This window comes from Argopecten irradians, chromosome 12 (genome assembly GCF_041381155.1).
Source record: "Argopecten irradians isolate NY chromosome 12, Ai_NY, whole genome shotgun sequence".
In the NCBI taxonomy this organism is placed as follows: Eukaryota; Metazoa; Mollusca; class Bivalvia; order Pectinida; family Pectinidae; genus Argopecten; species Argopecten irradians.
The window spans coordinates 26293054-26317378 of NC_091145.1; the positions used below are offsets into that span (position 1 = coordinate 26293054).

A 24325-nucleotide genomic window follows, 5' to 3' on the forward strand; every position below is an offset into this window, starting at 1 on the left:
TAAATAATTAGATATGCCGAACATGTTGTAAATAATCTACGATATCTTCCTGAAACTGTGAACATCATAGGTTTATCTGTGTTGCCCAAGGAGTGAACTGATAATTATCTGATACATTTTGTCTAATTAGAATAAAAGTGTAATTCGTGTTATTTTAAAGGCTGATGAAAAAAATGATAGTCTATATCTCATTAGATTATCGGAATCTGTAAATTAAAGGCAGCTGAAGGATACCACAAAAAGCATGGGGCTTTGAATGTTGTAATGTAATTATACAATATGTCTATATAATCTGTCTGATTAGGCCTGACAAAGTGCCCATGTGGTGCTGGTATCTGGATCATCTGGTGCTGCAGGTGTTATCTAGTTAAATGCAGCTTTCTGGGTAATTACAAGGAGTTACATTTAGCCAAGGATAAGCCTAGAGGATGGGATGGTAGTTATTGTTTCGTCTGACTCTGGGATGTTGTACTAGGACAGAGCTGTGACAAGGTGTAGGGCAGGGTGGCACGTTTTTGATCAGTGGAGTCTCTAGAAGTTGATGCTTTACCATAGATAACAATAGGGACACAAGGTCTGAGAAGCTGTATTTGAAACACCCTGATACTGCATCCATTCCCTTGTCAGGAGAAAAGATCAAAGTGACCATGACCCAAAAGGTTAAAGTGACCATTGCCTCTAGATTTCTCTGATAATGAATGAACTATTGAGCAGAGAGACCTAAACAAGGAAGGGGAGATAATCCAGATTTAGGAGTTACACTAACTGAAGCACAGAAATGAGGAGGACAAATTCTCTTATAAATCACTCAATAACTTTCTAGGTATATATATCACATGCTTTACCTTGGTTGGTTCTTTTCTATCATCAAGTATTTCACTATTTCTAGACCTATACATATATACCGTATTTACAATAATTAGCACCCAGGGTGCTTAAAATTTTATAAGAAAGAGAGGGGAGGGGGGCTTATTAGTGAATCAAAATGTAAGTTGTGGACAAAAAATGTCATCCATATTTTAACTCTGTACTTGTCACACATTATCTGTTTCAGTAAAAATACATATTCCATTAACCTCTGAGATACATTATCATGTCATGATTCACATGTAAACGACTGGCAAGTTCATGTAATATAGGTTACAATGGGATGGGGCTTTTACACCATCAACTCCTCCAGGAAGGGAGAGGGGTGCTTATATAGGAGGAGGGGTGCTATTTCCACAGACATACAAAGCAGCACTATTTACAAGTTATTGGAATGAAATTTTTGATGAAGTTATATTTAAAGGGATTAGAATAATGCTGATCTAAATGACTTTAAACTTTAGATTTATTTTGTAAATATATCTTAGGATTTCTAGTATAACTGGACTCTTGTAAACTCTTCAAGCTGTTTCTCTTTAAGCTTTTGAAATAAAACCTGTATGATTTTCATCTCACTTAAGTACAGCTAATTTGTTCGTTGAATGTGTATTATATCATTGAGTTATCTGTGTGATCTACTGCATTCAAAATCTAGAGATAACAGTAAAATTTGTAATAGAAATGCCTCCTGTATTCCAGGGATTTAGTCTAAATATCTTATCTAAGCCCACTAGTCACTATATTGAGGTGGATTTGTCCGTTATCGGAGGAACATCAGACAAGCTTAAGAGAGGAAGGTTCACAATGTCACTCGATAAAGTCTTTGTGAAACAATTGTATATCGTTGAAGATATTTAAACACTCAGTATAGGATGATGACTCAACAGATTATCGCGGAAGACAAAAAGATATTATCTGGAGTTTAACAGTCTCGTGTAACCCCATTCAATGTACATTGATACAAGTCATTTGTAAAATCCTTATTACCGGTGTAAAGGTTCGGGTGTAAAGGTTCGAGTCTTGGCCTGATTTACATAATAAATCTTTTTTTCTTACTTAATGAATGATTTATTATGCAGAGCTTCTCATTCATGCTTTCCGGCTATGTGGACCAACTCTTTCCTTGTCTTTTAAATCAAAGATTACCATGTTCAGTCCAATAACACTAAGGGCAGTTATTATTAAAGGGGCGCTTAATAGGACCAAATTTGACCTAACATTTTATAAAATTATCGCACAGAGTAAGAAATAAATCTACCGGTACAATAGAAATCAAATAGAGGAATCTTCCAGGTTTTCATTAATAGTTTTAGTCTGTAAATTCAGCCACAGTGTAAACAGTGTTCCCATGTGTCTTTGTCCTTGATTTATCTCCCCTTGGCTGCTAAATTCCAGGTAATTACGACCTGTTAGTGGGTCAGGTGTCGCCAACACAAGTAGAGAGGAGGGACTTTGTAATGTTTATGGTTGTTTTAGTAAAAGGGTTATCACATAACGAGGATTTAATAGCAGGGTTTTATTTTGATACAGTGGGCCAAAGTGATTAGAAGCGATGAAATGTGCTTCAGAGGGAGATCCAACTTACCTGTCCTCCTGGGATGTTTTGATGACTACTTTCAGTCCAAGTGAACTCTTGATAACATTCTGGGTTATAAATTGTTGGTGATGTCAGTTAGAGAGATAAAATTTGGCCCACAGGCAAACTGGCTATAGCTGGACTGCTTACACAGGGAAAAAACGTTTGAGAACATTTTGTCACCAAGACCTTTGTTGGCAAGTATACCAAGATGACCTTTCTGTAAGGTTTACGGCAAACTGTGTCGATTTGTTTCTCAGTAAGCCTAGCTCCAGTTTAATTTTAACAAGTGTTTACTATGTAAATAAGATATTTAAATTAAGTGATTTGAGAAGCAATTGCCTGAATGAAGTAAAAGTTCACAGTTTCATGAATGTCACACTCCTTGTGGCCATGTCTTTGCATTGAAGACTTTTTCAGAATTCTCTGTATTTTTCAAGGATATATATTATATATATATATTAGAGTTATAAGGTAATTCATTACTTTAATGTTCTGGATAAAAATTATGGATTTCAGCTAAATAAATGAAAGGGTCATGTCCAAATTCATCCCTTAAATTCCCATTGCAAGATCTATAATAAGGTGATACACTGATGCAGCCTTCTAGAACAACTGGGATATATAAAGAATGTCTATTTTAGATATCATAATGTGTGTATGATTCGAGGTCAAAGTACATTGCCTAAGTATCCGACCTAACTCTACACAATATGTTTTTAAAACCCTGATAGCAAGGGCCAATAGCTTTGAAGCAGGCATGAGGTAAATTGCCTTGATCTAAAGCCAAGCAGAACCTTACAGTAACATTATCTCCGCTCTATTTCATGCTCCATGGATTACTAAATGCTTATAAAATTCCATCACCTTTATTTTTGAAAAGGCCAACGAAAAAAGAGATCTAATGTGCTTGTCTAACTCTCTTTGAATTTCTGGCTTCAACTGTAACCCCATATAAGTAACAAAAATGATTTATAAACAATTTCAGAAATTTGAAACTATGGAAACCTCAATAAGTTTGTCAACACATGGCTAAAGTATCTAGTGAAAAAAATCGTGAAAAATCCGAAGGCACTGCATGTGGTTATTTTGCCCTAAATATTGTGATTTCTTTCATAGACATTAATTTGCCTATATGGTTTGTATTATGGTAAGAGATAAAATCAGTCACTATACCTTGATGGGTGGTCAAATTGTTCATGGGTTTCAACCTCATTTTATCAAAATTACTTAACTGGAAAATAGCTGTTGGCATTTATAGTAAGCATGAATACAAAATTTGTCAATTACTGAAAAATCTGACAAGTGCCAGAATAATTTTGGTCATTTTCTCTTAGTTTATAAACCAATCACACTTGAAATACCTGTTTTATAAATACAAGTTTGTCTGTAAAGAACAGAAATCTACAAATGCCATTGTAATCAAACATACCAGACACATTGCACTAATTTGACTTCTTCATTGAAAATTTAAATCAAGTCTTATACATTAAGGAAATTAGGCTTGCATTTGTGTGTAAGCTTGTTCTATTGTGTACACATACATTATATGATGTATGGTAGATATGAATATATGTATATTATATGACAGATGTAAACCCATGCAGACTTTTCAAAGGTTTTGGTGTGCCACCAAGAAAAAATATATCTTATTGTATAGGATTCATTGGACTTAACTGAGTTCACTCCTTTTCACATCTGTTACCTGTATTTAGCATTTCACTGAAATCAAACATCAATGTTGTTTGTCCATTTGTTTTTAGATAACAGAAAAGGGTCAAGAAGAGATCGGTTGTAGAAAAATTGTCATGACAACAAAACTTAATGAGATAATGCACTCATTAATGCGTGAAATCCAAAATTCTGCATCTTTAAAATCTAATATAACGTTAAAGATTCATATACTTGTAGCCTGCTTAATTGTTATGATAAATTTGATAAGATTACCCGGTATATTAATTTTAGTAAGTTTAAATGAAAATATCTGCTTGACCATGTGTTCAAAATAGCTGAGTAGTGTTGCTTCAGATTTGTTATATTCATAAGTTTATATTAGTAAAAAAAGTAATAAATATAGAAGGTATTTACAAAAGCTATTTCCTCTCGGCGGGATATGGCACTGGGCCCAAGAACCTTTGATTTAAGCTGCGGTCTACACGGACACTCCTAATAGTATGCTTTATAGCGATTAGAAACATTACATGATGAATATTCATTTCTGCACTCCATGCCCCTGCTTAAAACAGTTACAAATATTTATAAAGGGAATTATTATACTTCAGTTTGTATTTAAGATATCAGATACTTTAACTTGCACCGTAAAATTTACTTTTATGTACAACAAATGGAATTTCCTTTAGGCAAGGAAAAAATCATTTCCGTTTTTCACCTGGTTCCTTTCTGAAAATGATAGAATTGCCTAAAGATAGAAGTTATACTGTTATTTAAACTTATATTTAATAATAGCTACTTGTAGTTTGTTTGAATGAAAGAAATAGAAAAACAATAATAAGTTGCATGGCCTAATCCGTTATTTTCAATAGAGGACTTAAGAGTTGATGTCCGGTTCCAAGTGGGTGTATGAATTCCGATGTCCAACATTTCTGAGGATTAATATGAAAAAGGCCTTGAGATCTGTTTAACAGTAACAATGATGTATCTCTGTTGATGCCAAACTGACCACAACAGGGGTCCAGTTATGCACAAGGGATTGTTGGGCAGTTTCCACAGTTCATCAGAGAAAACCTACATAATGCTGAGTGATATTACACAGCACTGTCCTTAGGAAGCAGGTGTACTTGTGTATAAAGCTCTTGGACATTATCCTGTCCTACTGTGTCAAGTATTGTCCTAATGTGTTACCATATATATCTGTTTTAAGTAAAGGCAAAAAGAAACTCAAATTGCAGGCAAACAGATAATTTTAGTTTCTGAGAATATATACTTACAGCTGGATTGTGATGTATCAACTTACTGAAGAACATACGACGTACATGTTGATTACACATATATGAACATGAGCTAAGGCATGCATGTAAATTCACACGATCGCATACATGCTGTCTGCTAACTGAAGATGAAATTACATGTAATGCTGCAGCTAATTTAAATGCTTAAAAAACCTTCAGATTTGGTTTGGTGTTAGTTATTCTAAAATGAAAAAAGAATCTGGCTAAGTACGGACTACTGACTGGCATCTGCGATAAACTGATGCATGATGGGAAAGATGCAGATCCACTTGGGTTCTGCATCTCGAGTGCCTCTTGAAGAAGCGTAAACTTGCTTCAAATGACTGCACTTTCTTCAAATTACCGTGGCTTCCGTTGCAAATCTATTGAGCTCGTCGCGTGTATTGAATTAGTATGCTGTGGAGGGTCCTGTGGAATCTTCCGAGTAATCAAGACCTCCGGGAGTTCCGTTTAGAATGCATCAGGTTTTTAAAACGCACTTTGAAATTGTAATTAATATGTATGAGTGTGTAATTGAAGTAAATGTTATTAAATTTCTGATGAAGAGATTCTGTAAAATGACGTTAGCATTCAGAACAAATAGAATTGTTAGTGACACAAGTGGTTCATAAGTCTTTCTATCAGATATGAATGAGAAGGCAGTGTTATTGTACAAATTGTGGTATTCAAAAAAATGTTATGTGCTCAAGAAAATTTTTAAGGTAGGTCATGAGAATTTTGACTTCTAAAGCTATGACACAAAAAGATTTGGATGCAAACACGGCAAAGTTCATGAATACTGCAGAGCAATTCTGACAAAAAATGTTAAAGGAAAAAAAAAATTGAACTCTCTTGCACTTCAAATTCAAACATTCACTTCGAAATATTCAAAGAATCATTGAAAAGGTTTTAGAAAAATGAGGCAAATTACACAGATACTGACAGCGATCCTTACAAACCTTTCTCTGTAGAAATTTCTGATATTGATAGAATCTTCAATGAATTGAAATCCTGAATACAAGACATCAATGAGTAGAAGAATAATACTTTAAAGGATTCAGTCAGTCTGCAAGACATTTGATTGATTGAAGTTCAAATTGGATTTTGATCTGGAGTCAGAATATGTACCTGCTAGTACAGCGGTAATTTGCTGGTTGCAGGAATGGCTTTCAAATATTTCAAAGGTTCATCGAGAAGGAATCTAATTTGTTGTACCTGAATTTTATCCTTTGAGTGCATGTATTGCGTATTTATAAACAAATGTGAATTACAATGGATTCTCAATAGGTCTATAGTGAATACAGAATCATATTGCTATTTCAATCTCTGAATCATTAATGTCCTGATGCCGTAATACCATCAAGTCTTGGCCATGTTTCTTTGCACTATATTGGGGAGAAGCAGACGTAATCACTATCATGACAGAATTTAATCATAAACATTTAGATTTCACCAAATAAGATCTGTAGCACATAAATAATTAATAATGCTCAAATTGATTTCCAGTGTTTTCGATGAACATTATATGGTTCCTGTATTCCCCCAGTTTTAGACATGGCTTTGCTTATTTCTCATTACTGTTGGAAGAATCATTTATAGAGTTCAGGTGGTGACAGGATTAAGATGGTGTTTCATCACAGTTATTGAACACAGAATGTCTTCTGCTTGTTGTTGCTGCTTTAGAAGAAATTCAATTTGGCTTTATTTTGATGGATTATAGCTCCACTGTTCCTTGTGTACCATATATTTACTAGATGCTAGATTGGACTGAATTTTAACATTTCTACATATCTCGGTATCGCTTCTGTTCAGTAAACCTGGCTACATACAGAAATATTCCTGTCCAATTTTTTGTTCAATATTACAATGGAATGCAACTTTAAAATGTTGAAGGGATTTTTAGCTAGCCTATCTCTCTACAGCCCTCCAGTATGATAAAAGATATAGTTAACTGTTTTGGACGGAAAACCAAGCAATTTTCTCAAAGACATTCTTTTAAGTGGAATGAATCTTTGCAAGTCAATTTCTGATAATAATCTGTTTGCCAAGAGCATAAGAAAATGTTTATTGAAAAGATGTAGATGGATTTGAGTTCATTGCTATGTGAGCCTTGGCATGCTGTTAGCTCTAAGTGAAGTTCATTGCTTTGGGGATTTTCTATTCAAGTGATCTTTTCAGACAAAATTCCTTATAAAAGAAATAAAAAAATTGAAGTTGAAATTAATGTGATTGGCAAAAAATAACCAATTTTATAAAACGAATAACAGCAAACAAAAATTGCTTTCAATTATCTTGATTTTGGCTCTGAAGTGATAAATGTTTTGCATCTGATGGATCTTTTAGATATTTTGACTCCCTCATAAAATTAATCTACACTTACAATTGAAATCTTTCTTTGGTTTTTAATTGTAAGTGGAGCTCAGCTCTTGTAACCCTTTTATAAATGACAACTTAAGTTTTTAAAGCGTTGGAATTTTAAGCCAGACTACTTTCATCACTCTATATTTCTATATATAGCCAAAGTTTATGATAGCGATAAAGAGCTGAGTGCTTGAACCTGAATTGCACATGCATCAGGTACGTGCGATGTGCATGTTTTGAATTAAGACAGGTGGTGTGGGCAGACAACTGAATCTCAGATTACAGGTGTAAATCAGGTATTTCTACAGGTGAACAACATTAAGGAATAGACAATACCTGGCCCAATTTTTTAACGAACTTTCACTGCTAAATCCGTAGCTCCTCACATCTCCTGGCAGAGGAATTTCGTACAGAGGTTGTCCTCAGGGCCGTTACCCTGTATTAGATGTTGTAATCAGTCTAACAACTGTAAATGTTTGTGATATAGGTATAAACAAGGTAGGCTGCCTGCCGTAGAAACAGACGTCGGTAAAGACGAAAGATACAAAACACCTGTAGCGATCAGCGATACTGACAAAGTTAGCATGTTAATTACCAAAGGTATTTTAAGTCAGGTGTCTCAGGGTAAGGATTTGTGATCTTACAGGTATTTTTCATTCCAACAGGTGTTTTAAATGGTATTAGGTTTGAAACTGAGGTTTGTGTTTCTGATGTTGTTGTTTTAGTTGCTTGTAAAGGCCGCCAAAATTAGATGTTCCTGTGATTTGTCTGCATTTATTATCAACTGTTTGATCCAGAAGCTTGTTTTGGTATTTGTGTATGGAGATTCATTACATGCATAAATAGTCACAAATTTCTTGGTTGTATGCCAGTTTGTTCCTCTTTTATGAAGTTTATTAAATCGCTTCATTCCTGTGATGTTTTATCATGTTAACTAATAGCAGTATATGTATATAAATTGTAATGTTGGGTTTTAGCAGCCCAAGGCTGTTCTTACTGATCAATGTGAAAGTAATGTTTCAGTTTACCAAGATTTCCTCCCCCCCCCTCCCTCCCCCAACTTTGCATCCTACAATGGAAATATACATATGCTGTATCAGCATTTTGATACACCTGGAACATTTAATTCCAATATTTTGTGTAAATTTCATTCACATTTAGTCGACAGAGCACAGACATTTGTTCCATTATTACACAGACCAGTTGTAACAGCTAAACAAACTGTGTTTCTCACCACATAATGGTGGCCATATGGTTTCTTACATACTTGAGTTATTGAGTTAACTTGTTTGCTGCTGACAGAAATGATTTGATATAACTACACAGCTATGCCTGTTGGGGGGTCAGAGTGACCATTGGGTTTTGTCTAAGCTATTGTTAAGGTAACAAACTATGACATACTGACAATGCCAGTACATCTTCCTGTAGCTGTATCCTCTCCCCGTCCTGTAATTTCTTTTTATAGAGGAATTTTTATAAAGATCACCTTATGTTATCTAGAAGACAAAACAAGATGTCTGATTCACGTGTGGAATGGTTCGGTCTCTCGGGTAATTACAGAATTAGACAAATGGAAGGGAAAACTTGATCGGACATGATCTGTCTGCATTCTCACATTGATATCGGTTTTATTGTAAACTCTGGCAAGAACTGCCATTTCAACAGGACAAGGGATTGGATCAGGAGAGATAATCCCTCAAGGGAGATAACTTATTCTGTCTACAGAAGAACATTCTGTATACTTCACCTTTTGATGTCTTGATGGTTTTGTGTCGTAAATGTGTGAAGATCAACAAAGATTAATTTTGGTCTTAGTAGCTGGAAGGTCTCTTTATCATTCAGTATTTATCTAAATACCAGGTATGGAAATTAAGGTTATAAATATATCTAAAATATGTTAACATTGAAACTGCCAAATAAAATCTATAAAAGCTATGTTTGTTATATACTGTATTGGCCTAGCAGAAAGTGGAGTAGAACATTTGAGAGTATGGAAGAATGAGGGGGGGGGCATCTGTGCAGATCTATGATAGGCCATATTGAAACATTGAAGAGGAGTTATGTTTCTGTGTAAGTGTAGAGTATTTACGGTTTTAAGGGTGTGTTTGTATATATATATATTAAGACTGCCAGTTAGCATAACATACATATAATCACACACAGTCTGGACCATCAATACCGCTCACACAGGGGGCCTCTATCCCCTCGCTTAAACAGAGGCCTCTATCCCCTCATTTACACACAGGCCTCAAGCCCCTCCATAAATGAATTAACTGCTTTTACAATTTATTTTGATTAAATTTCTCCGGCAGTAAAATACTGATATTCCTGCAAATCTGTTTGGGAGTAATACTTAACAGATTCACTGCTAATATTGCGGAGGTGATTGTAATTTGTTGGGCATATGTCCCGTTGTTGGCTTACCGTTTCTGAGACATAAAATTCGTGTTTGCACACTATTATAGGTTTTCCACTGTTTTTTTCTGGGGCTCTTGTTTATATAGAAATAGGGAGTCTACAATTGATGCTGGAGTTCTGAGGATGCTTGGTTGATTTATTGTGGGTGTTGTTCGGAGTCTTGACATTTACAAAATGTGAAATGGTTCTCCAGACATTCGCATGAATATTACAACTCCCCCACAAACATTTCCTTAATTTTACACACAATTTCTCCGACAAGAAAGACAGAACTATGAAACTACAAAGCATTTTCAATCATTCTGCTTGTGCAAAAAGTAATCATTTCTCAAGAATTATAATTTGTTACAAAAATAACTCATGGAGATATCATTTCATGTGAATGACATGTGATAACTTAAAGATGATGTAGTATTTAAAAAACAACATATAATAATATCACTACTACGGACAGCTTGGATATATTTCTGCAAGAATAGATAACTGTAAAGAAAAATTAAATTTTTACAAATATCAAAGAATTTTTGGTAAAGGCAATGTACATGTGCTTATAGAAAGATACTTGTAAGTTAAAGCCCAGAGTATGAATGTAGCACTGCCAGACCCTTTAGAGATGGATTTTTAGGCATTTTGACCTTCTAGATTCATTGGAGTTTAGGTATCTCAACATTCTAATTGTGTACTTTGACTTCTAAGTAATATTGTAAGAAATAATGTACTTCAGCTTTATCTTTGTAACTTAATTTTTACCCAACTCTTTATTTATATGTTCACAGGTAACTGAAGCAGGAAAGGACAAACTACCAGCATGGCTTCACTTTGAGGAATCCACTCGCCAGTTAAAGGGTATACCAACACCCGCAGATGCCGGTCAGCAATATCTGGAGGTTGTCATTGGTGGTCATCACAACTCACAGGCCAAAGATGTGTTCTCAATATCAGTAACAGGCGAGAATCCTACCGAATTTGTCATGCAGCCTCCATCAAGCGATTCCGGACGGCCAAACACAGTCAGGTGTCGCCGCGACCTCCGTGAAACCGCTGTCACTGTTGTCTTGGATACTGACCTGGATCAACTGAGCGCACAAGAGAGGATCAACCTGATGGAAGATATGACCAAGTTTCTGCCACTTAGTATGGACATGTTAAAACTCCTCCCTGTAGGAAATAAACCTTTCATCGACAACAATGCCCTTGTAGCTGGACCAGGTGATGTTAAAACTCCCACAAAGTCTGGTGCTCTGCTCTCCTGGCTTGTTGGATGTGGCGAGGTCAATAAGGATCATATGCCCGTCATCATGGATGTTGAGCCTAAAGCTAAAGACGGTAGCATGTCTAAGGCTCTCGGGCAGTCAATCATTGGCTGGCATGTAACCAACACAGAACAACAGGCAAAGCTCCGACGTCGCAGACAAGCCATTCGTGCAACAGCCACTGCTGGTCTCACACAGGCCCCGCCTACTGATCTGCCTTCCCGTAAGGTCATTGTGAAGGACACGGACACCATGATGAGGTCAGTCCCAGTCATGACATCTCCTTCATTTAGCCCGACAAAAACAGCAGACATCAAGCCAACAAAATCTGTAGTCATGCCATCAGCCAGTCCAGACGATCACGGACACGATCATAGTCACATGATGACCAAACTACCAACGCCTGAACCTACCACAAAGAAATCCATGACTGATGGTGTTATTGCACCTTCAGCCAAACCTGAGCCTGAGCCAGAACCAAGAGCTACAGAGATCTTGCCTACAAAGACATACGTAATGACTGATGCCCCGACAAATGTTCCTAGGCCTGTAGTGACAGATGCCCCACCTTATTGTCCTCCTGATGATCAGCCAAGAAGTCCATTCAAGAAAAACAGGATGGCTCCAATTTACTTTACTGCAGGACAGTTTGCAGAGTTTCCTATTCACAATGATCTGTTTTTTGATTGCAAGGACGGTGATACCAGGAGTCTCAGATTAGACCTGTTCAAGGGAGAAAATGAACTTCTTCCAGTGAATTCTTGGGTTGGACTAAAACATAAATCAGATGGTACCTGGGTTATACAGGGACTACCGATGAACTTGAATGAGGGAACGGAAAAATACAGGCTGACCGCCATGAACAAGATGGGCACCTCACCTGCCGCTGAGAACTTCATTATTGTTGTTCTTACTCAAGATGGTCTGTCGTACGAAAAACCCACCCACGAAATCGCTCTCACTCTTGATAATGACTTTGATTCCTTCAATTTCACAGACCGACTGATGCTGATGAAGAAAATCGCTAAGGTAGCTGGTGATGGAAATCCAGACAACATTGAAGTTCTTCGAGTCGCGAAAGGTTCAGTGATATACGCTTGGACAAATTCTTCACTGCCGAGAGATTCATGTCCGTCTGCCGATATTCAAACAATGACTGGGAAATTCTTACGACCTGATGGTACTATGAGGAAATCCGCGAAAAACAGGCTTGCCCCCTACAAGCTGACCAGTGTTGAATTGGCCCCTAAAGGAGCCTGTATGAACGATCCTAACTTTCCAACTCTCGGAGTCAAACAACCGGTAACTCCTGAATCTCAGCCCACACCCGAACCATCCAAGAAATCAATTATTGTTCCAGATGATCCACCATATGATGTGGAGACAACTCCCGAACCTGAGGTAGATCTAGGAAAAGCTGCCCAAGGCGATGATGACGAAGTCTGGATCACAACGGTCGTACCTGCTGTAGTTATAGTAGCCATTTTACTTATCGCCCTTATCATCGCATGTATCCTTTACAGGAAGAAGAGGAAGGGCAAAATGTCTCTTGAGGACAAAAACACATTCGTTAACAAAGGTGCACCTGTGATTTTCCCAGATGAATATGATGAGAAACCAAATGATTCCACAAAACCTCTTATAATGGAAGATGAGAAACCGCCCATGCCCCCACCGGAATATACGAGGGCATCAAGCGAAAGTTCCAGGTCGTCGGGAGACAATAAAAATGACAATGACGTAGCAGAGGAACTAGAAATGAATGAGACCGATGTAAATTCTCCTCTTTATCAACCGCCACCCCCAGTGCCTGCTTCGTGTGGCAACAAACAGCCACGCCCACATGTGACACCTGCTTACAAAAACCCTGCTCCTTACGTGCCTCCTTAAGACTGGTCGGCTCTTTCCAGGAGGGATTAAAATAGATGTGTACAATGATATCATAGTTCTACAATGAGTGTGAATGAGAAGCTTTGTATGGAAGTATATTGGCTGATCTAAGTATGTCGTTCATCGTCGGGGTTTAATATGGAAGTGTGTTTGTGGGGATGTGTGGAAGGTGTTTCGTGTCAGCTGCTGATGTCACTGGGATATGTATACGCATCGCCAGGACTCCGCTGTGTTTATAAACTCATGTGTAACAAATTGGCCTTATTAGAAATCATATTGATATAACAATCATTGTGCTAGCTGACAAAAATATGCTGACTGAGTGTGCTTATCGTGACCAACAGACGATTCCACTGTGGTGTGCTAGGCATTTGGAGGTAAAATCGAATATCTGATTTGTATTAGTCTTGTCTATATAGACTTACAATTTTAGCCGTGTGATCTGTCTACATGTTTGTGACACATTTACCTCATCATGCAGGACCCTGACACCCCTAAAAACTTAATGTGCATGGTCCAAGTCATTATACACATAAATCGTCACCGCTGCCATGGTCAGTGATTCTGAAAGAGCTGTCACGCATGACATGATGATGATGACACTGCTGTCGTGGAATAGATTCAATATAGATGTGGATATAGTTAATGGTGACATTGTTTACTGTATGATGTCGCTGATGAGGATTGATAATGTGATGATATTAGAGGCGTGGTTTACAAGTCATTGGTGCTACAGTTAAGAGTTGGACAGTTTTCAAGGTAACAGTTCTGAGTTGCCATGGAAACTGGGCTAGTCACTCACAATATGAAGATGAAGTCAGTTAAATTTTTTACTCATGTTACCAAACATTTCACTATTCATTTAGGAAGTTTGAAGTAACTTGTGATGTAGATGTTGGCAGTATGGCGGCATCTATAGGACAAAGATGGAGATGTGTGTTGTTGGTAGACATTCTGATGTGATCTGCATCTCATACTATAGACTGATGTGACTGGGTAGCAGTAATCCTTCAGTGATAGACACGTCTGGTGCTCTGCCAGCTGTGTATTTAGTGTTTACTAATTACTTAGATACGTGCGCTGTACAGAAATACAAGAAGGATTCACTCTTCGTTAATATCATAAATAGGTGATAATTAATTAGATTTTATAAAGATATGTCACCTTATAAGAAACTATTCAATGCAATTTTTCAGATGTTTCCATTTGTTTATCGACTCTTTCAGAAAAGCTGTTTCAAAATTTTACAAATTTATGTCTAAATTAGCTGTGTGTTTCCCCATTTGTTTAAAAGAAGTTTTCAATCATTTAAAAGCACATGATCACTAAAGAAGAAACTCTTGTCAATATGAACCGCTCCTCTTTTGCAGTCAAGGTCAGCTTGATCTGTGAAGGTCAAGGATGAAAATCATTGGTTTTGATTTCGAGGTTGTTTCCCAAATATTTCTCTATTAAATAGGGACACTAGTACTGTATCACGATTATGTTGGTCTTCTATTATTATTTTTTTCTTTGATTTAAGTGCTAATTAGAATATTGATTATTTATTTAGTAATTATCCAATCACCTTAATTAAGTACAGATCGATATTTTTTTCCTTGGCTGGTATACTGTCAGAATTTTACTATTTGTTATTTTAGAATGTTATGTTAAATGATTTATAGTGTCCACATCTAAGTGTTTAAACGGTTTCCATGGAAACCTGACCTGGGGCTATAGACACGAGTCTTTAGCTCATTTAACCTTTAAATTCTGTGAAGATGCTTTTTAATTCAAGAAATCAATATCTTTCCATCTCTGCTTGATGAAAATACCATTAAAAGTGGTTTTGTTTTGTGAAGTTGTCATATTAACATGTACTTCAAATCTTGATTGATTTTCAAAACATTTTTGATTTTGAAGTCTTTGAGTGACGAGATTCATGACTATAGCCCTAGACATCAGGATACATTTGGAACATAAAATTATTTACTGTAGTTTTAGAAGTAGAAATAGTCATCAAGTTTGATGAAACTTTTAAATTTTGTATGAATATTGTAGCTATATATTAAATGTATGTGTCTACTGATGACAAAGAAAATAAATGTTGAAATAGAAAAGGAATTCTTAATTGTTGAATAGTTTGTGTATGTTAAGTAGATTTGTCCTTGTGTATAAATACTCAAACTCTGAATCAGGGAAGATTTCATTTGATATTTTGGGAGAATATGTCATTTCCCAATAAAAATATTCTGTCTTGGCATATTACAGAGTTATCTCCCCTGCACGTAGGTTTGTACTATCAATACCTTCCCACAAGGGCAGGTAATCCTGCAATATTCAAGTGCAGATTACAGTTTTAGTCAGTTGAACCATTATTTTAATAGTATCTCAAGAAAATTCTTTTTATAAAAACTGAAGAGAAATTGATTTGTGTAGTACATGTATTCCTACTCTGTATTTATGACCGTGAACTTTGAATCCGTTTATAGATACAATTTAATACATTAACTTAAAATTTTCAAACTGCTCATTGAAGAGTATAAGGGAACGCTCTGTAAAAATGCTGATTTGCAGAGAATCTTCATCACAATTGAATCTTTGTGTCAGCTTTCTATCTGTTCTAGGTTTTACATAGAAATGTAAAATGTGGATGGAGGAAATCCATTGTTGGTATATGCCGAACTCATTCACCCCTGAAGACACATTTAGGCTCTTCTAAATCAAAGACTAGACCAGTCTATTATGAAATTTCATGGGTGAATGCTTACACCACTTATGGCCTTGACATTGTAGAAAGTTGGAATTGTTTATCAATTATGTTATGTTGGCAATCTCTAGATAGAAAAAGCATTCGTCATTATTGCATTCGAAAGGTTTAGATATGAAAGATTCAACCAACGAGGTTGGCTTCAGAATAGTCGTGGGTAATTCATGGTGAACATTTCCTCATCCTATTTATTTACATTGTGTGGGGTATATGTTTAAAAGGAATGAAAGAATAAAGAATGTGGAATACCTTGAATAAATTTCAGTAAATTCAAACCTAGTCAGGCAAATAGTTTTGAGGTAATGATCACCTTTATTGACATTATAAACAGGTTGGAATTTATATTGTTTTATATTTGTGTTGGACAAATCCAATTATTACTATTTCTTGCATTTTTTGCCCTTTTCAATTTTATTTTTAACCATAGTGTTATGAAAAAAATGAATGATTGTACTTTTTTATCAAAGTTAAGATAACATTTAGATAAAAGAATCGAGACAAACATTTTGTATGAATAACAGGTTGTAAATAGAATGATCGAAGTGAGAGTGCTATGTAAATGATTGCAAATTATATTGACTATTATCGTTGGACGAAACCCGTACTGCGTACCAAGGCCTGTATTATCTAAGGATACGAAAGTGAGACATTTTGAGAAAGCCTCCTTGTATTTCCAGACTGTAAATAGAACATGAACATTAATTGAGCCTTATGTGTTTTTAATCGTTTCCATAGTGACAAAGAAAAAATAATTTTGATTAGTGTGTAGGTTTCAGAGAGTTACTTTCAGTTTACTTATACATTACAGTATCATTGCTGTTGCTAGCTGATCATGAATCATACATGACGAAGTATTGTATTTACTTTCATCTTACATGTATATTGCATTACATTCTCATTTCAAGGTACATTAGGTATACTAGAATGCATTGTGTAAAAATTTCTTTTCTTTGCATGCATGTTTCATAATTGATTTCTATAGAATTTGGTCACTTGGCCATTTATTGCCTAATGACTATAAACACAGTTACATGTACTTTTATTTTACATGCATATTGCATTACTATTTCTATAGGTTCATTAAGCTATATACATCTCTTTAAAAGATACTTTCATTTTACATATAAAATACATTATGTCATGGTTGCTCATATATGGCTGTGTATGCCTTATGTATATTTATGTGTGATATACCACAATATTCCAACTACCATGCCCTACCTTTGTATAGACTTAATGTTGTTGCTATGGAAACAGAATGTTTTGTTTCATTTCCTTTGCATTTATGTATAAACTTTATTTCTATATTGAACTTTGATATCACTGTCCAAATTTTGTTTACCAAATTTACCAAATAATTAAACAGACAACTTTATGGAGTTGGTGATTATTTTCCAAGTTCATGAAAGCCATTAAGTGCTGAAATTATTCTTAAATAATGTTTTCATTGAACTTGAAGAATGATCTGTAACCAACATACAGCTATACTGACAAAAATATAGACACACTGAAGACACACCCCTCATCCTTGGCTCCGATAAAGACACAGGGAGGAGTTCTGATGTGTGAAAGATGGAAGGAGTCCAAATATTTATTTAAATATTCATCATATATACAAGTTCCCATATAATATTACACAACGTATATATATGTACACGTATATGTGCCACGCCAAATTATTACAAATTATTAACTGGTATAGTCTTTCCTCAAACTCCTTTTAACATTATAATAGGAAAACAGAAGATGTTAAAGATTAAAAAGCAAACTTTGTACAAGTCATATTAAAATGATATTTTTAAACATGTAAAATATGATAGTACCACTGAGACCGGTAATATAAATTCTTATTTTAATTATCACAAATTCATGTGTTTTGTTATAAAAGATAACAGCTAATTACTTAAGTGTATAGAAAATAAACCATAAGGTTTTACTAACCAATAATACTAAAGTATATATACTTAAGACTGCCGTATACTGTACACCCAATAACATCTGTTATGATATCATGCTCTGACCAAATGGTACCACTGATATAAATTCTTGTGAAACTAGAGACTTAAGGAAATATATTACCATACTATTACAATTATTGTCTTATGATAGCAAGGACTTTCCTGGTTGGTCAGTACATTTAATATAGTTTGTATTATGTCAGATGTATTGACAGATAAGGAAAATCCCTGTGCTGACATAACTCCAATTCACAGGAAATCAAAGAGGGGAGATAACTCCTGAAAATTACCTTTGGTATCATGCGTCCTTAATGTAAACATTATATCTGTCAAATCAACTTGTGATATATATAACAATATTTGGTTGTATTTTTTCCATTTCTGGATCTCAAGATTAATCTTAAAGAATTTTTCATGCCAAAAATAGCCATTTTAGTTTGGATTTCATCAATATTATTATTTTATATATAATACATATGACATTATGCCTACATGTATATCTTCATCTTTAATTCTCTTTTGATAACCAAATTTTAAAATTGACCAACTTATGACAAAGGCAGATTTGAAAGCTTTCCTGATTTTTATAAACTGCTTCACTAAATATCCAGCACAACTTGTTACTGATGATTTTGCATGTTAATCTGTTATAGTTACATACCAGTCCAGTATGTATATTTCTTTTTTGATTGTGAAAATCATAATTTGCAGTTTAGCATTTGTTCACAAATAAGTTCACAAAAGTATTGTTGACACAAATTGAATTCTGCTTTATTTACATGAATGATGTGTCAGAAAGACGTCGGTCATTTTGGATTCACACTAGGTCAAGTGTCAAGGTCATGTTTTCAGTTGTATATTCATAATGCTATTGAGATGATATTTCAATAAACAATAATTTGAAGATAATCATTTGTCTCCATGTTTTCATTTCAAATACTGTATTTTTTTGACCCAATAAGTGCACAGGGCATTTGAAAAATTGAAAAAAATGAAAAGGTGCTTAATAAGACAAAATTATTGCAAACCTTTACAGTTTTGATCTTTATTTCTGCCCAGGCAATAGAAATTGAGGCCCCAAATGGGGATGGGGGCATATGGGGACATGGGGCTTTTTGGGTCGAATACATTAATAAGATCAACCTGGTCTCGATAACACACAAATATTAATTTATATACCATATTCGACCCACTAAAACACCCAGGGTACTTAAAACTGAATATAATAAAGTGGGTGCTTGATGGAACCAAATTAGGATTTACAAGACTTATTGTACAAAGTAGGTCATAATCAATTTGTAAAAGAAATCATATAAAGAAACCAATACAGTTTAAATGTTTGCAGTGCGCATGTAAGTAAAATTGGGGCCCCAAATAGGGGGAAGGGCACTAGTATGGATGGAGGTACTTATTGGGTCAAATACGGTACCAGTAGTTACATTGGGTCAAATACGGTACCAGTAGTTACATTGAGTCAAATACGGTACCAGTAGTTACATTGAGTCAAATACGGTACCAGTAGTTACATTGGGTCAAATATGGTACCAGTAGTTACATTGAGTCAAATACGGTACCAGTAGTTACATTGAGTCAAATACGGTACCAGTAGTTACATTGAGTCAAATACGGTACCAGTAGTTACATTGGGTCAAATACGGTACCAGTAGTTACATTGGGTCAAATATGGTACCAGTAGTTCATTGAGTAAATACGGTACCAGTAGTTACATTGAGTCAAATACGGTACCAGTAGTTACATTGAGTCAAATACGGTACCAGTAGTTACATTGAGTCAAATACGGTACCAGTAGTTACATTGAGTCAAATACGGTACCAGTAGTTACATTGAGTCAAATACGGTACCAGTAGTTACATTGGGTCAAATACGGTACCATAGTTACATTGGGTCAAATATGGTACCAGTAGTTACATTGAGTCAAATATGGTACCAGTAGTTACATTGGGTCAAATATGGTACCAGTAGTTACATTGGGTCAAATATGGTACCACTAGTTACATTGGGTCAAATACGGTACCAGTAGTTACATTGGGTCAAATATGGTACCAGTAGTTACATTGAGTCAAATACGGTACCAGTAGTTACATTGGGTCAAATACGGTACCAGTAGTTACATTGGGTCAAATACGGTACCAGTAGTTACATTGGGTCAAATACGGTACCAGTAGTTACATTGGGTCAAATACGGTACCAGTAGTTACATTGAGTCAAATACGGTACCAGTAGTTACATTGGGTCAAATACGGTACCAGTAGTTACATTGAGTCAAATACGGTACCAGTACTTACATTGGGTCAAATACGGTACCACTAGTTACATTGGGTCAAATATGGTACCAGTAGTTACATTGAGTCAAATATGGTACCACTAGTTACATTGGGTCAAATATGGTACCAGTAGTTACATTGGGTCAAATATGGTACCACTAGTTACATTGGGTCAAATATGGTACCAGTAGTTACATTGGGTCAAATACGGTACCAGTAGTTACATTGGGTCAAATATGGTACCAGTAGTTACATTGGGTCAAATATGGTACCAGTAGTTACATTGGGTCAAATATGGTATCACTAGTTACATTGGGTCAATACGGTACCAGTAGTTACATTGGGTCAATATGGTATCACTAGTTACATTGGGTCAATACGGTACCAGTAGTTACATTGGGTCAATATGGTATCACTAGTTACAATGGGTCAATATGGTATCACTAGTTACTTTGGGTCAATATGGTATCACTAGTTACATTGGGTCAATACGGTACCAGTAGTTACATTGGGTCAATATGGTATCACTAGTTACATTGGGTCAATATGGTACCACTAGTTACATTTGGTCAATATGGTACCACTAGATACAATGGGTCAATATGGTATCACTAGTTACAATGGGTCAATATGGTATCACTAGTTACATTGGGTCAATATGGTACCACTAGTTACATTGGGTCAATATGGTATCACTAGTTACATTGGGTCAATATGGTATCACTAGTTACAATGGGTCAATATGGTACCACTAGATACAATGGGTCAATATGGTATCACTAGTTACAATGTGTCAATATGGTATCACTAGTTACATTGGGTCAATATGGTATCACTAGTTACATTGGGTCAATATGGTACCACTAGTTACAATGGGTCAATATGGTATCACTAGTTACAATGGGTCAATATGGTATCACTAGTTACATTGGGTCAATATGGTACCACTAGTTACATTCAAACTTCATTAAGCTAGGGTTAAATTAACTACATACTTTATAAGAATTCTTTCAGAACACTAGAATTATGAGATTTGGATTTTCCAGAGTTTACTACTACTATGTATATATACTAGCTAAAATCTGGGTTTGGTCAATTCTGTTATTGTTGAGTGATTTACTTAAAGATGCTCCACCGCTGACAAATGGTATTTTTTCACTAAACAGGAGTGGACAAATTAGCATTTTTCTTCAGTTACAAAAGTTACTTACTTTTCACCATTACCACCATTTAAAAGTTAGAGCTTCTTATTTCACTTCAAGTTGAAAATATACAAAATAATGAATTGCATCCCGAAAAAATTCTGTGGCACTATATCCTATATGGAATGAAGTACCGATTGTGCAAAATAAATTATTTTATATCAATTTTTATGTTAATTAGACATATATATATACATGATTAAACACCAATTAGTTACATTGGGTCAAATATGGTACCAGTAGTTACATTGGGTCAAATATGGTACCACTAGTTACATTGGGTCAAATATGGTACCAGTAGTTACATTGAGTCAAATACGGTACCAGTAGTTACATTGGGTCAAATATGGTACCACTAGTTACATTGGGTCAAATACGGTACCAGTATTTACATTGAGTCAAATACGGTACCAGTAGTTACATTGAGTCAAATACGGTACCAGTAGTTACATTGGGTCAAATACGGTACCACTAGTTACGTTGGGTCAAATATGGTACCAGTAGTTACATTGAGTCAAATATGGTACCACTAGTTACATTGGGTCAAATATGGTACCAGTAGTTACATTGGGTCAAATATGGTACCACTAGTTACATTGGGTCAAATACGGTACCAGTAGTTACATTGGGTCAAATACGGTACCAGTAGTTACATTGAGTCAAATATGGTACCACTAGTTACATTGGGTCAAATATGGTACCAGTAGTTACATTGAGTCAAATATGGTACCACTAGTTACATTGGGTCAAATATGGTACCAGTAGTTACATTGAGTCAAATATGGTACCACTAGTTACATTGGGTCAAATATGGTACCAGTAGTTACATTGGGTCAATATGGTATCACTAGTTACATTGGGTCAATATGGTATCACTAGTTACATTGGGTCAATACGGTACCAGTAGTTACATTGGGTCAATACGGTATCACTAGTTACATTGGGTCAATACGGTACCAGTAGTTACTTTAGGTCAATATGGTATCACTAGTTACAATGGGTCAATATGGTATCACTAGTTACATTGGGTCAATATGGTACCACTAGATACAATGGGTCAATATGGTATCACTAGTTAGAATGGGTCAATATGGTATTACTAGTTACATTGGGTCAATATGTTACCACTAGTTACATTCAAACTTCATTAAGCTGGGTTAAATTAACTACATACTTTATAAGAATTCTTTCAGAACACTAGAATTATGAGATTTGGATTTTCCAGAGTTTACTACTACTATGTATATATACTAGCTAAAATCTGGGTTTGGTCAATTCTGTTATTGTTGAGTGATTTACTTAAAGATGCTCCACCGCTGACAAATGGTATTTTTTCACTAAACAGGAGTGGACAAATTAGCATTTTTCTTCAGTTACAAAAGTTACTTACTTTTCACCATTACCACCATTTAAAAGTTAGAGCTTCTTATTTCACTTCAAGTTGAAAATATACAAAATAATGAATTGCATCCCGAAAAAATTCTGTGGCACTATATCCTATATGGAATGAAGTACCGATTGTGCAAAATAAATTATTTTATATCAATTTTTATGTTAATTAGACATATATATATATATACACGATTAAACACCAATTATTGTTCAAATGATAAATATCATTTATGCACTGTCGGCGTTGGAGCATCATTCATCTCCATACATCAAGGCTTTTTATAAAAAAAGTTGCAAACAGAATAAGAAAATAAGAGGGGAGCCTATTGCCAGATAGTGATCCCAGTTCAAAAAGACTTAATAAAAACTTGACTCAGAGTAGGAGGCTTATTGCCAGTTGAATAGGTGTATAATTCCTTCTGTACTTTCTGAGAAAAATGGATAACAAACTGTGGGGACTATAATGTTTAATAGTAGGTAGAGATAATCTAGTATAAGAATTCAGCTCAGAAACTCTTATCAAAACTTGAGTCTCTGGTGAGAAGCAGTTTTGATATACACTCCAAACATATCGTTATTGCTACCTAGGGATATCGAGCTGTTTGCTATAATTGGGAAACATAATCACAGAAAACTATCGACAGAATAAATTACAGAAGTGGCGTGAATGGTAATTGAGCTGTACTATTAAATTAATCAATGAACCAATTTGATCATTACTCTGTTACTAATGAACTGGTTCTCGCCTAATTAAGCACACAGCATACAAAATGTATCATTTGAAGGGGTTTTTTTCAACGGGAAATCAAAAAGACTAAGATATGAAGTCCTTAAATAGAACATGATGACGTCCACACCGTAATATTTCAGTCCTAATTAACTGACGTCAAAAGCTGAATTGTTTAAGTTAAACAGCATTATAGGGTTTCTTCCTTGGTGTATTCAGATTGGCTATGGGATCTATTCGAATTCTTGGACTGATAATACATGCATGGACTTAATCACGGCAGTGGATTGGACAATATACGTAAAGGCCTGTCAAACTAAATAATGTTATTTTTTATTCTGGATAATGTCACTCAAAAAGCTTCATTTTCACAAGACAAAAACTGACTGGAGAGACTAAAATGCAAAACCGTGTGTTTCTTATCATTTGAAATCATGCAACCGACAACTCCCAAGGCATAATGTCACAAATATACTGTCGATTACAAACGCGATCTCGTACATATAGGTCCAGAGTTCCTTGCATTCAGCATTATACAGAATGTAATTAGGGACCTTGTGAGATTTGTATAATTTAGGACTATGCTTAACGCACGGGAACCGAATCTGGTCAATCACTTCTTACGACATCATTTTCATCATGGAAACACAAACAATTGTCACACCAGCTGTCACTGTGATGTGAATATTGCTGTTTGGG

At 35.4% G+C, this 24325-nt stretch overlaps 1 protein-coding gene across 6 annotated transcripts in view; it reads left to right on the forward strand.

Annotated features, from left to right (window-relative positions):
* The window catches only part of LOC138336679 (dystroglycan 1-like), a 141640-nt gene extending 122711 nt beyond the window's left edge, over positions 1 to 18929 (forward strand). For all 6 annotated transcript variants that reach the window (XM_069286211.1, XM_069286210.1, XM_069286215.1 and 3 more), the window contains one exon: positions 10947 to 18929. In XM_069286211.1, coding sequence (XP_069142312.1) covers positions 10947 to 13313 — 2367 coding nt within the window. In that variant the 3' untranslated portion in view covers positions 13314 to 18929. The remainder of the gene's footprint in view (positions 1 to 10946) is intronic.
* The last annotated feature ends 5396 nt before the right edge of the window (positions 18930 to 24325 follow it).